This window comes from Triticum urartu, chromosome 7A (assembly GCF_056163025.1).
Source record: "Triticum urartu cultivar PI428250 chromosome 7A, HENAU_Tu73, whole genome shotgun sequence".
In the NCBI taxonomy this organism is placed as follows: Eukaryota; Viridiplantae; Streptophyta; class Magnoliopsida; order Poales; family Poaceae; genus Triticum; species Triticum urartu.
Genome location: NC_141879.1, coordinates 478,500,433 through 478,514,579, shown reverse-complemented (window position 1 = coordinate 478,514,579; position 14,147 = coordinate 478,500,433). Strand labels below are relative to the sequence as shown.

At 45.5% G+C, this 14,147-nt stretch overlaps 1 protein-coding gene across 4 annotated transcripts in view; it reads left to right on the top strand.

Moving 5' to 3' along the window:
- GMI1 (gamma-irradiation and mitomycin c induced 1) overlaps positions 1 to 10,838 on the top strand; it is a 33,916-nt gene extending 23,078 nt beyond the window's left edge. For 3 of the 4 annotated variants that reach the window (XM_048684512.2, XM_048684515.2, XM_048684513.2), the window contains exons 29-38: positions 5,488 to 5,586; positions 6,924 to 6,990; positions 7,061 to 7,143; positions 7,244 to 7,510; positions 7,587 to 7,745; positions 8,395 to 8,509; positions 8,673 to 8,862; positions 8,957 to 9,148; positions 9,781 to 10,092; positions 10,368 to 10,838. In XM_048684512.2, the coding sequence (XP_048540469.1) occupies positions 5,488 to 5,586; positions 6,924 to 6,990; positions 7,061 to 7,143; positions 7,244 to 7,510; positions 7,587 to 7,745; positions 8,395 to 8,509; positions 8,673 to 8,862; positions 8,957 to 9,148; positions 9,781 to 10,092; positions 10,368 to 10,629 (1,746 nt within the window). In that variant the 3' untranslated portion in view covers positions 10,630 to 10,838. Of the gene's footprint in view, positions 1 to 5,487; positions 5,587 to 6,923; positions 6,991 to 7,060; positions 7,144 to 7,211; positions 7,511 to 7,586; positions 7,746 to 8,394; positions 8,510 to 8,672; positions 8,863 to 8,956; positions 9,149 to 9,780; positions 10,093 to 10,367 lie in introns of all 4 variants that reach the window. The other variant, XM_048684514.2, reaches the window with a different exon arrangement.
- The last annotated feature ends 3,309 nt before the right edge of the window (positions 10,839 to 14,147 follow it).

Genomic DNA, 14,147 nt, shown 5'->3' with positions numbered 1-14,147 from the left:
TTCTGATACGCCGCCAGCGCCTGTGGGCCATTCTGCGGCTCGGTCGGGGCAAAGCAACAACTCCCCCACGCCAGCGACTGGGGAGACGGGCCCTAGTGACGGCGACTACCTGCCCACCGGACCCCACGTGGAGGCCAGCGTGCTGTCCCCGACCGACCCGCAACCACCCAATCCCGCACCCCCGATGGACGAGTCACGACTGGACAGGCCCATGCCCAGCCCACCATGCAGGAGGACATCGTGGGCCCCGTTGCTCCCATATCTATGGGGGCCCAGCATGGCTCTCCACGTCCGACACCGGGGAGGTTCGCGTCGGCGCCAATCACGTTGCGCCGATCTCGCGCACGCCCCTGCACGTCGAAGACTTGGACTCTGGGCGAGTTTCTCGCAGCAGCAACGAAGCACATTGCCGCGGCCTTGCCAACCCCAGGGAAGAAACCGCGCCGCCCGTTGAACTTCACGCCCAGACGTGGCCGTTCGGTCACCACTGCCGTCTTGTCGGCTGCGCCACCCACCGCCGAGCGCCACGTGCAAGTTCAGATCCTCCGCACGCTCGGGATAGTCGGGACCAACCAGAGGATCACCGCGGCCGAGATGAAGGCGTACGACGACATGTTTGCGGTACCCATCCCGCTCTCGGTACTCACGGCCATCGCTGCCCTAGTAGACCGAGAGCTACCCGCGGACTTCTCTACCGCGGCTGCTGCGACGGCCACTGCTCGGTTGGCCGGCTCGCCATAGGGATACCGTAACGTCCGCCCCGTCGATCATGTGCACCCATGGATCATGCCATCAAGATAGCTATATGGAATGTGCGCGGCCTCAACGCGCGTGCCCGGCGCTTTGCCGTTAGATCGTTGCTCAACACCACCGGAGCCTCCATTGTATGCCTACAAGAAACTAAAATGGCCTTGATGTGCTCGTCTGTTGTCCTCGATGCCCTCGGTTCGGAGTTTGACGACTACACATACCTTCCGGCGAACGACACGAGGGGAGGCATCCTGCTCGCGTGGAAGAGCAGGGTCGTGTCGATCACTGACCACCTGTTCACCACAAATGCCGTCACCGCAAGAGTGGCCACGGCCAGTGGCATGCCTTGGTGGATGTCCGTCGTTTACGGCCCCCAAGAGGACGCGGAAAAGATCGCCTTTCTGCAGGAGATTCGCGATATACGCGCAGACTGCCCCGGGCCTTGGATGCTATGCGGTGACTTCAACTTGATCCTTCGTGATGAAGACAAGAATAACGGCAACCTAAATCGCCGCATGATGGGAAGATTCCGCCGCCTCGTCAACGATCTCGCGCTCAAGGAAGTATACCTCAATGGGAGAAGATTTACGTGGTCCAACGAGCAAACCCCGCCCACCCTGGTGCACCTAGACCGCGTGTTTTGCACCGTGGACTGGGAGGACGCGCATGGTGACTGTCACTTGAGATGCCTCGCCTCCGTCGTGTCCGACCATTACCCGCTCCTCCTTGACTGCGCACCCACGCACGTCGCGCACCGGAGGTTCCACTTTGAGGATTTCTGGCTGCGACTTGACGGATTCCACGACACGGTTGCCGCGGCTTGGGGATCGGTGCATGACCCGGACCCTTTCCGGCGCCTCATGCTACGCCTTAAGAGCACGGCCCGCGCATTGACAAGTTGGAGCGCCAGGCCCAAGGGTTGCATTCGTGACAAGATGGCCATCTCCCGCGAGCTCATATCGCGTTTTGACAAAGCCCAGGAAGACCGCGCGCTCTCTCCCCCGGAAGATTGGCTGCGAAAACAGCTCAAGATCTCATACTTGGGGCTGGCTTCTCTCGAGCGCACAATCGCGAGGCAACGAGCGCGGATCACCATGCTCAAGGACGGCGATGCCAACACAGCCTTCTTCCACCGGCAATGTTCATTCCGCCGACAGAAGAATCACATATTCCGCCTTGTGACCGATGGACAAGTGATCACTGATCAGGAGGGAATGGCTCAAGCGGCCTTCACGTACTTTGACGAGCTCCTTGGCTCCTCCGCCGCCCGCAACCACACGCTGGATCTATCGCAGATCATCGAGCCCCATGACCTGACTGACCTCGAGGCACCATTCAGCTCGGAGGAGATTTGGGACGCCGTCAAGCGCCTCCCGGCTCGCAAAGCGCCGGGGCTGGACGGATTCACCGCGGAATTTTTGCGGGCCTGCTGGAGCATCATCAAGCAAGACTTCCTCGACACCTTCCAGCAGCTCTTTGAGCTGCGCGGCCGCGGATTCAGCAAGCTCAACCAGGCCCTCTTGACATTACTCCGAAAGCGAGCAGACGCGTGCCAACTCCGCGACTACCGGCCAATCTGCCTCATCCACCTTGTGGCGAAGATCTTCGCGAAGGTGCTATCGCTCCGCCTAGCGCCCAGACTGGGAGACATGGTTAGCCGCCACCAGAACGCTTTCATTCCGGGACGGAGCTTGCACGACAACTTTGTCCTCGTCAAGCAATCGATGAAGCTGCTGCACCAACTTGGGTTCCGAGAGTGATGCTCAAGCTAGATTTGACGCGCGCCTTCGACTCCCTGTCATGGCCCTTCCTTTTCGAGGTTCTTGGCCAATACGGATTCGGACCTCGCTTCAGGGAGTGGCTCGCGATCTTGCTATCATCCTCGAGCACTCGGATCATGATCAACGGTGAACCGGGACCACCAGTTTGGCGCTGCGGGCTGCGCCAGGGAGACCCCGTATCTCCGCAGCTCTTCGTGCTCGCCGTGGACATCCTTGGGCGCCTAATCAGCCGCGCCCACGACGCCGGCATATTGCAGCGGCTGCACCCCCGACGAGACATTCCGGCCATATCAATGTACGCAGACGACGTGATGCTATTCTGCCACGCCACGCATGGCAACGTGGAGGCCGTACGTGCGATCCTGGCTATATTCAGTGAAGCTAGCAGCCTCCGAGTGAACTATGCCAAAAGCTCCGCCACTACCCTCAATGGCGACCCCGAGGCGGATGCAACAATTGACCAGGTGGGATGCACGAAGGCGGAGCTGCCCATTACTTATCTTGGCATCCCTCTCACGCTACGCCGCCCCTCGGCTGCCCAACTACAACCCCTCGTCGACTCGGTGGCTGCTCGGCTCCCCACATGGAAAGCATGGCTCATGAACAAAACCGGGCGGCTGGCTTTGGTCAAATCGGTGCTCGCCGCGATCCCGATACATCAACTGCTCGCGTTTGCGCCGCCCAAGAAGACCTTGAGACAGCTCGAAAAGATCCAGCGCGGCTTCTTGTGGGCCGGGCGCGCCGTTGCTAATGGCGGACACTGCCACGTCAACTGGCGACGTGTATGCCGCCCGCTCGAGTACGGCGGGCTTGGGGTCCAGGATCTGGAGCGCGCTGGCCTCGCGCTGCGCCTGCGCTGGATGTGGCTCTCCCACACGGACGACGATCGCGCATGGCGAGGCCTCGACCTCCAGTTTTCCAGCGAGGAGCGCGCGTTGTTCTACGCATCGACGACCATGGTGCTCGGTGATGGACTGACGGCACTGTTTTGGAATGACCGATGGCTCAATGGTCAGTCCGTGCGCGAACTCGCACCGGCACTCTACCAATGCATCCCCAAACGGCGACGCAAGTCAAGAACGGTGGCCGCAGACATCCAAGGAGCGATAGGGATTCATGAGATTGGCCAATATCTCAGACTTTGGCATGCCGTGCAGCACATCAGCCTACCAAACCGGCCTGACCAGATGCTCTGGAGATGGACGGCTAGTGGCACCTATACGGCACGGTCATGCTACGCTGCAACCTTCCACGGATCTATGAAATGCCCCTCCTGGAAGCTTACCTGGAAGAGCTGGGCACCGCGGCGCGTCCATTTCTTTCACTGGACAGCGGATAGACTCGCCCGTCGCGGCCTACAGCACCATCCACGATGCCTCCTCTGTGATCAGGCCCCTGAGTCGATGTGGCACCTGCTCCTAGAGTGCCCGTTTACGCGGCAGGTTTGGTACGACGTGCTGGCTTGGGCGAGGATACCTTCTCAACCGCCAAGCAATGAACCCAGCCTCACGGACTGGTGGCAACGAACGAAAGGGCAGATCCCACAGGCGCTACGGAAAGGTCTGCAATCCATCACCATGCTCGTTCCTTGGATGATCTGGAAACAGCGCAACGAGTGCGTCTTCAAGAATGCACGGCCCTCGGCTACCGCACTCATAGATAGGATTAAGGCCGAAGCCAAATGTTGGGCACAAGCTGGCGCTTTGGGTCTCAGGGTAGTCCTCCCCACTAGCTGGGATGTCCACTGATAGGGTGCTAATCCATATAACCACCACCTCCTAGGAGGATTGTACTTTCTCATCTCTTCAATGAAATGAAACGCAGAGAGTCCTTTGCGTTTTCTCGAAAAAAATATTTTGATGTTTTTGTTACTCAGATGGACTTCTTGCTCCTGCTTCGTTGAGCCTTGCTTTTGAGAAAAAATTACCCCTTTTTTGAGAACCTTTTAGAAGTTAAAAGAACTACGTATTTCATCAAAAGATAGTTGTACTGTTACCATGCCTAAATGGTACTCTCCTTTTCCCAGTATATATAAATATGTAAAATTTCTGAAAAGTACTGTTGGCATGAGCCTAGTCGTCTTCATTAAAAGCTAATTATAAAACTTGCCACGCAATACGTGCCAAAACACAATCGAAAAAGAGACGTTGGATGGTTTCCTGCTCATAACAGAAGCTACATCGTGCATCCCCTGCCACTTGCATTTAATGAAATTCTCCTTGATAAGGATGACTTTTTGACATATGAACCATAGGAAAACCTTGATCTTTGATGATACTTTTAGACCCAAAAATTGCTTAGATCTAAACTGAATACATGGAGTGCACTGTAAAAGCCCCACCAGTATGAAGGCCCCACTTAAGCCCATCTTGCTCTTGAGTTAGTTGCACCTCGGCAACCTTGAGGATGATCTCATTCTAGTCTGCCAAATGCTGACCAATGAGAGCCTGTCAGAAGTGAGCCTGTGGGTTCTCCACTCCAAGAACAACATCCTTATGTTGAACAATATTAAATAGTCCATACATGTCACCCAACAACCCTCATGCCCTACCCCATCTCTCACCCTCATCTCACCCCACAATACTCTCTAGCCTGCCTCCTGCATGCTGCCATGTCGTGCGCTGCTGCAAAAATACAAAAATACGCTAGATGGATGACTAAAGCAATTAGGTTAGGGGGATTATTGTCCATACAAAAATACTAGGTCAAATACTCACCTGTATTGACTTGAAATTGAGGGAAAAGATGGATAATCGCATCTGAGTGAGTATGAGAGGTTGTAGTGGCATTTTTCAGACATGGATTTTTGTAATGGCACATATATAACTTTTCTACCATTTTTATTAGGTTTACTATCTAATAATTTTTTTACCTTTTGCGATGGGGCTTGTTTTACTAATTTCTCGTATGCAGTTTCCGAAAATTACCCTCTATATACTGTTTCAACCATTCGCAGGTGCTCGATCATTGTGGCAATCATGTTGAAGAAGGGACGGAACTTATTGTCAATACTGTTGGATTCTCCTTTGTAGATAAATGCGGACCTGTTCGAAAGGTAATCGTTTGTTTTAAACTGTATTTTTGCAATGCTAGTAAATGTATATTTTGACCAGGTTAACATTAGCCAGAATGATGTGGTGCGCTCGGTAACAGTCCTGCAGTGGAGATTGTTAAAAAAAATATCGTTCTTTGCACGTGCTGTATTTTGCTATTTTCTTCTATGTAATTTAGTAACGTAAAAATAGACTTCCAGTCAGAGTTGTCAATGAGGTGGAAAAAATTTGAGCTGCTACATTTTAACAGGGGCAACTCCGCCTATGTCTTCTAGGCATAGCCGGCCCCATGCCCGGGTAAAGGAGGAGGGTTGTGATAGGCTTGGCGAGCCAATGTAAAAACTATCCCATGGGTATGAAACCCATTTGAGCGAGAGTAGTACTAGGATGGCTGACCTCCTGGGAAGTCCTCGTGAAAGGGTTTCATATCTAAGGGTTGTGATAGGCTTGGCGAGCCAACGTAAAAACTAGCCAGTCCTTTGGGTATGAAACCCATTTGGGCGATAGTAGTACTAGGATGGGTGACCTCCTGGGAAGTCCTCGTGAAAGGGTTTCATATCTAGCCTACCCCAACTTGTTTGGGACAAAAGGCTCAGTAAGTACTCCCTCCGTTTCTTTTTAGTCTGCATATAAGATTTGGTCAAAGTCAAACTTTCTTAGCTTTGACTAAGTTTATAGAAAAAAAATATTAAGATTCACAATATGAAATCAATATTGTTAGATGCATCATGAAATAAACTTTCATACCATATAGCTTTAGTATTGTAGATGTTAATATTTTTTCTATAAAGTTGGTCAAACTTTACAAAGTTTGACTTTGACCAAATCTTATATGCAGACTAAAAAGAAACTGAGGGAGTAAGTAAGTACATTTTAACAGGGGCAAAATGTATGCAGGGAAACAGGAAACTAAAGACTTTACCCCTCTAGTTTCGATGCTTTGGGATTTGCTGCTTCTGAATTTGGGAGCGGTTGGAGAATTATTAGATTTTTGACAAATGGACTGGCTCAACGAGGCTAAGCCTGGTCTGGTCCAATTCCTACCTATGCTTGACTTGGCCTACCCTCAACCGGACTAGAAGCATTAGCGAAACCCAGAGCTATGCCACCTGAACCCCGTTGTTTTGACATTATGATGACTGATGAGGGACTAAGAGTAGCTTGTTAATTACATGGTTCTAATTGATTGGATGATGCAGCACCCTTTTATATCCTGCACTCTTATTCTTTTCCAAATCTATGGTTCCATCATATGAAGCCATCTTGGGAGCCCTTAAATTGTTTGACAATTTTACAGTTGTAGTCTGTCGGCATATAAACTATATTGTTAATTTTGCAGGTAAACAGCAAAGGATTTGTTGACCTACGTGGAATGCTTAAAGTTGTTAGCGGATTTGGTTCAGAAGGTCAGTTACATAGTGGTTCCAATATTGCTGGTACATTTTCATTCTAATAATTATGTGCATATTTGTGCAGTTTGTTTGACGATTTTTGATCACAAGAAAAAGATTTTCAATAGAACATTTCAAATTGCTATCAGGAATTTGAAAGCTGTTAAGGTAGTAATACTGATTCGTTCATTTGATTTCTTATTAGTGACATCGTGGTGCTTAATTTTGTTCAAAAGGTGGAAGCCTCGTGATTATTATTATTTGTCAGGTTCCGGAAAGTTGTCCTGCTGGGACCTTCTTGGAGAACATAATATTTGAAGTTTCTGACTGTGATGGAGTGATTGACGAGTCAATACATGGACTCCAACATACACTTAGCATCAGGTCGAATCAATTAAAAGATGTGCAAGGAGCACAATATGCATTTGAACATGGAAGATGTGTTCTTCCTCGTGCACAGGTTCCTAATGAACCAGGAACAGTCAGTTTTGTGGCATATCATACACATTTTGCTGACCTGGAAACAATAATTCAGGTTGATCTTACAAGGTAGCTCTTGTTGCACAATTTATAATTATTTCAGACTGAAGTCCTGGATTTTCCTTTGGCAGATTCATGTTTATGCTCTTGATTTAGTGCGAGTAAACTCGGAGAACGACTTTGAACCTATATGCAGCTACCCAACTTCATCTCTATCAAGTCAAGATCTTTTATCTCCAAGTCAACTTGCTTCTTGTCAATCTGTTAGATACATTGAGGATGCTCTGAGGGTAAAAGCCTTCAATACCTTGATTTAACATTTCTAGTGTTGCTGAAGTCCTCTGGCTTATTTAGATCTTAAAAAACTACTAAGGAATACATTATTCAAACTAGAACGTTTTCTGAACTCAAACTTTTTTCAAGAAAACTACAAACTCAGATTTAAACAAAATAGCGCCAAGGTTATCGCTATTTGCATATGATGCACCGTGGGTCAATACATGTCTTTATGATGTTGGTATGGAAACTTAATACCCATTTAGTGCAGTGATTTGTTTTTTCAGCATCCTCTGTTATCCTGGTTAGTCTAATGTATATTGTGCAAAACTCAAAATACAATGTTGATGGAAACCATCCAATCATTAAATTGTTGATGAAGTAGAGCTGAGTTGAATTGTTGCTTATTATAACGCTAGAGGGGTTCCTTCTCCTGTGCATATCAAGAAAAATACAAACCTTCTGACAGAATAAATCATTAAATTATTCATAAAATTAATAACTATTTGGTAGTTGAAAATATTATGTGTATTTTGATTCAAAATCTATGATACTTACACCATTAAATAAAGGTTGTTATAGCTTGATTAGAGGTTACAATTTTTTTGACCTGCAGAATATTATTATTAGCTTGTCCGTGCCTTAATTTGTCACTTTTTTCAGAAAGTTTCTGATGAGATTGAATCAATTGATTCCAATATACGCTCTGAAGAAGAAATGATTAAATTTCTTGATTCTCAAAAGAAATCTGTGGAGAATCGTATTGCCAGTCTGAAAGGTTATTTTCTGTGCTCGTGCAAAATTTTTATTGCTTTTGTCTTCCGCTGAGTATGGACTTAATCTGCATGGTCTCATTATAATGGGCTCTGTTACATTACTCTTATACCTGCACTTGTCTTCCCTGCTCGTCGCTTTATATAATTTAATTTTCATGTATGCAGATGAGATTGGCCACAGAGTTGGCGCAAAAGAGATAACTCGTCATAAAATTGAAGAGAATGTTGGTACTGCTGCTGCTGTTCTATGTAATCTCTCCAACCGTAAAGCATATGCACCAGGGCGATCTTTCAAGGATGAAGTTGTTGGTATTGTTGCTCTTCTCGGAACTGTTGCTAACAGAGAGCTCAGTAGGTAAATTTGCAGACTCCTACATTATTTATGTCAGACCTATTCTAACATGATGCATAATTTTATTCATCTGAATCTCTGTCTTCTCATTTGGTAGGATGCTTTCTGTGTATCTTGGTGAAGACAACATGCTTGCAGTGGTTTGCAAGACTCAGGACGCTGCTAATTACTTTGAAAAATATGACACTGAAGGAAATGTGGATATTCGCTTTGGTATTCATCAGGAAGCAGCTAAACTAGGAGTCCCAATAAGCAGGAGATTTCCTATCATATGCCTGGATGAAATAAGGTAATATCTATATTTACTTAATTTTAGCAGGTCTGTAGATGCATTTCTGGGTGTTAGAAAATTTGAAACCGGAGTGCTGCTAATGCATCAGTAAACTAAAAAATTCCTGGTTTACAGTCTTCTGAACCCTGAACCTGTTCATAGCCATAAGCAGAAGCCCTTCAACCCCCGTTGCTTGTGTATGACTAATATGAAAAAGTGTATGTGTAAAAGTTGCAAACGTAGTTTGCTGATTGCCATATGGTGATAATCCTACTCGTATCATCAACAAAATGTGGATTTACCTATCTTATCTAACACAAAGTACTAATATATAAAACTGTTGAAATTTTGAGAATAAATTTTATGTGCAGTTTCTACTATGAGATGATAATTTGTTCTATTCAATTCTCACATAGATTCAATTGTTAGGCAGGCCATACAAGATAGATAACTCAGCATTTTTGATAAATGTTTCTAGTTAAAAATAGTGATAGAACATTTTTCTGTCAAAATTTTGAGAAACGAAATCTTGTGCAATTTCTTCTATGAGGTGATTATTTGTCTATTCAATTCTATCGCATAAATTCAATTGTTTGGCAGGCCATACAAGATAGATAACTCAGCATTTTTAATAAATGTTTATTTGACAGGCCATATAATGGAGACGTCTTTTGGAACATAAGGCAAAAAAAGCTAAATCTGCCTTTTCCACATGCGGAGACGCCCAAGGGATTTCGTGGGTTTGCAGTCAACTTGATCAATCTTTCTGCAGAGAACTTGGAGATAATCACAAGTAGTGGACATGGTCTCCGTGAAACCTTATTTTATAGGCTCTTTGGAGAGCTTCAAGTTTATGAAACACGGAATGACATGCGGCAAGCAATGCCTCATTTGAGGAATGGGGCTATATCTTTGGATGGTGGGATTATAAAGGGTGATGGTATGCTGCTGCTTGGTTACAGGTCAGTTATTTTTACGTTTTTTGAACAAAGGCAGAATGAACTGGTGATTTTCTCCCAAGTTGCCCATTTATTAATCAGGTTGTCAAATGAGACTCAGTTCGTTGGTTGACTATCGACTGTTTCGACATTAGTTGGTTTGGATTTGGCATTCATAAATATATTTCACCATGAGTTGTACTTGTACCAAAACATGAATTATCCGCTCTTAATTTTTGTCATTGATGTTTTGTGACATCATCTATGCGGTCCATACTTATCATCTGATCATTTCACAGTGACCCGGAGATCATATTTCCCGTCATGCCTGATGCTCCTGACATTCTGGAAGACCCTGAGGATGTGTTCACCAAAGTAAAAAAGATGAACGCAGAGAAGAATGTTCTGGAAACAGTGGAGAACAAGATAAGAAGAGCTGAAGAGAATCGGCAGAAATTGGTCATGAAGCGCAACAAGAAGAAACGCAAATTCGACGAGATGGCGGAGGTAATGAGCCAGCCCAGTGGCAGCCAGCTTGATCAGTATCACCCAGTGTCATAGTAGACGAATGGGCTTGTAGCAATCTAACAATGTGGTCTACAAAGATGGTCACATGGCATCATATTAACTGCTGAACTGTTCTAGTTGTTTATGAATCTTGTTCCCTCTAGTTTTGTATGGGATTAGCTGATGGACTGATTAACATGCTACTAACAATGCAACTAGGCAGTGTTTGACTAAATCTAATGCGTATCATTTTACCGCGTTCAGTTCTCTTGTGAGTTATGCATAGTATTTCTATGTGCCGCTGCTGCTCTGAAAATTGTTGCACATGCTGTTAAAAAAGGCAGCACATGGCAATCCAAAACAATAAGGTGTGCATCAAGGGGGTTGCTGGCGCGTGCCACGTCGAATGCGTGGGTTGGGCAGGAAATAAGAGGGAAAAAAGAAAGAAAGGAAAAGCTGTCGAGCGAAACCCTCCACCTCTCTTCGCCTCCAGCGCCCCCTCCTCCCTCTCCAGCGCCGCCACAGCCACCTTGGCGATGCTCCCACCCACCACCCATGGTTGAGGTCGGTGAAGCGGCCCATCACGCGATGCTTGGGGACGCCACTTCCCTCCGCCGCCAGCTGCGGCGACCGGCTAGCGTGCGGTAGCCGCCGCCAAAACCGGATGGCGTGCTGTCCGGCGAGGGGCCCGACTTGCCGCGCGGCATCGCCTTCTCCACATCTGCCCGCGGATTGAGCCCCACGACCTCCATCCCGACCTGCCTTTCCCTCTTCTCGCTTGTCAGAAAGGAGTGCAGGCCGCTGTTGCCCCACACGAGGTCGTCCTCCTCTTTGGTTTTGCTGATTCTGAGGCGTTGGCTCGACCTACAGGTTCGTCTCCCTCTCTCTCTCACCCTGGTCTGCACTGTGAGTTCCCTTTTATTTCGTCTCTCGTCATCTCCACATGATTCTGGCATATCGGATTGAGTTTGTGGTACCTGCAGTTTATACCGGAACTTAATCTTAAGGTCAGGATTGCATGCCCTTTTCTCTTGAGCTGAAACGCATTCAAGCATGGCTATTGACCGAGCCCCCTAATTCAACTATTCAGGTTGGTTTATACATATTGCTGCGGAATTACCTTGACTGCTTGTCAATCAATTAAACCATGTGTTTGCCATGTTGTAGATATTACAAGATTTGTGTGCTATCTTATTATCCAGATGTGCTTTAGGCCTTTAGCAAAACCATTTTTGTTATTATCAATCTCACAGGTACAGTTTGATTGGGTCATGTCTGTAGTTTTTTCCAGTGTTGCAAGTTCATGTTCTTGGGAAAAAAAATTCATTGTCTATTTCCTATATTGGTGATGCGGGTGAACTAATTTGGGTATTATAATGAGGTTTGCTCTTTGGTAATTTCCTTGTCGGTCTGCGTCATCCAGGTGATGTCTCCGACACAGCAGAATCTTGCGAAGTTAACACTCAATCTGTTTGCGTTAAGGCATGAACACTACGCTTTGTTGATTCAGTGCCACTTATCTGGTGCAGGAAAATGCCGATGTTAAAGCATTTGGTTCTGATGGATCATATTACTGTTTCTCAGTTCAACTGAAGATGGCTCAGATAGGACCAAGTTTGGATATTCATGTGTTGGATAGGGGTCGGGGATGGTTTCCTGCACAAGAGGTGAAGTTCATTTATGTAAATTTGTGTCCCGTGGTCATATATTGGCCTGTAGAATTTATCAGGTGCCAAGTTCACTTGCCATACACTTAATTCTGTTTCTTCTGATTTATACTATCGCCTTACGGAATTTGAAATTAATAAACCATAACTTGTTCATGATAAATTTGATTGTTGATGTCGTCATGTGATATTCTTTTACTTTTCAGATATGTGAAGGTGCAAATTGAAACAGAAGATTCGTCTATGATGCAGCAGCTCAAAGCTGAAGATTTCGTATGTTTGAACGCTTACCTGTCTTTGCCTAATAAATAGCTCACTCATCCATTAGATTCTAGTAGTCTAATAGTTCTGATGGTAGTGCGCATGATTGGGTTGTTGTGTTGGATAAAAACAGGAAGGATGTCATATCTGAGCAGATAGCTGATCTGATTGGGGATGTTGAAAATACGGTATGCTCTAACTTTGTTTTATCAAATATTTTAGTCGGCAATTACTTAGATAGAGTTCTCAAGTTGAAGTTGCTGAAATTTTCTTGGGAGAACATCTTCGAAAAAAATCCTTGAGAGAACATACTTGCTGATATTTTGTATTCGTAGGCCGTATAGTCTTGGGGATGCAACAATTAGGCTATCCTCACTGGTTTGAATCACCAAGTCGCTTTAATAGAACTCAGAGAGCAGCTCTACAGGTGCACAATGAGCCTCTAATACAGTGATACTATTTCTATATGGGAATATACTTATGTAATTTTCACTGGAGTAACTTACCAACTATATTGTGATAAAACATGTGTATTCAACGCATCAAATGCTGCAACTAAGGATAAGATCTTGGCTGGTAGTCACACATATTTATGAGTGTCAGTAAACCATCTGGTGCTCTATCTAACAAAACAGTGCAGAAGAAGCAAACAAAACGCCGACAACAGATCAGTTGATAGGACTGATCCACTTCTAAACGAATTCATATATTCATGATCTGCCATTTTATTTTTTGCTTGGCCGGGATTGGTTAGCTGAGCATTTAAGTATTGTTTCAGTGTTTCCTTAATAATGTTAATCCTCATTATCTGTTCAAGAGCCAAATTGGCAATGCTTTCTTTTGCATATTGATCCTACCATGTATATTTAGGTTCACTTGTAGGAAGTTCATGTTTTCTACTGTTTTTATTTTGCTATGTCCAAATTCAGGTTTTCAACATGGTTGTCTGCATATCTGTGTCCATGGTTACTGAGGCAAGTAGTATGTTTCATGATTGTATTTGCATTGATTCCTTTCTGAACTGAAAAAGCTCCATTTTGGATTAGTTTGCAAAGTTTTCATGTTAGAAGTGTAGTCAAATTGAAAAGGCTGCATAATGCATGCTTGCTGATGCCTTTTGTTAGCCCCAAGATAATATCACAGCATAAAGGACATGCCATTGCCTGATCCAAAACTCTGTTTTGTACTGTCTATAAACACAGCCTACACATCCAAGAAGATATATGTGGACTAAACTATTTTTGGGGCATATATTCATGGCATCCATAGACATCTAACAGATGATCTTATGTGGCTCTCTAACCTCCACAAATCCATGATTTTACTAAATTAACTGTTCAAGCTATCAAATTATGAGCAAATTATCCTAACATATGGGTTAAACCCATTTGAATGCCATTTTTGCGAGTATTTAATGCTAACCACATTCTTGCAATTAATTACTATCTCAAGAAGTTCTTTGTACTGTCGCTTTGATCCCTTTTTGGTTACAAGCATGCTCACCCAATGTTCATGAAAAAGTTAAACCAGGGAGTGTATACTCAAGTCTAAAGCATCATATCAATTTGTGCTGTCTTTGGGTAATAATTTAATTGTGCTTTTAATCATTTATATCACTATAGGTTGTTGTTATAAAGTCTTAAA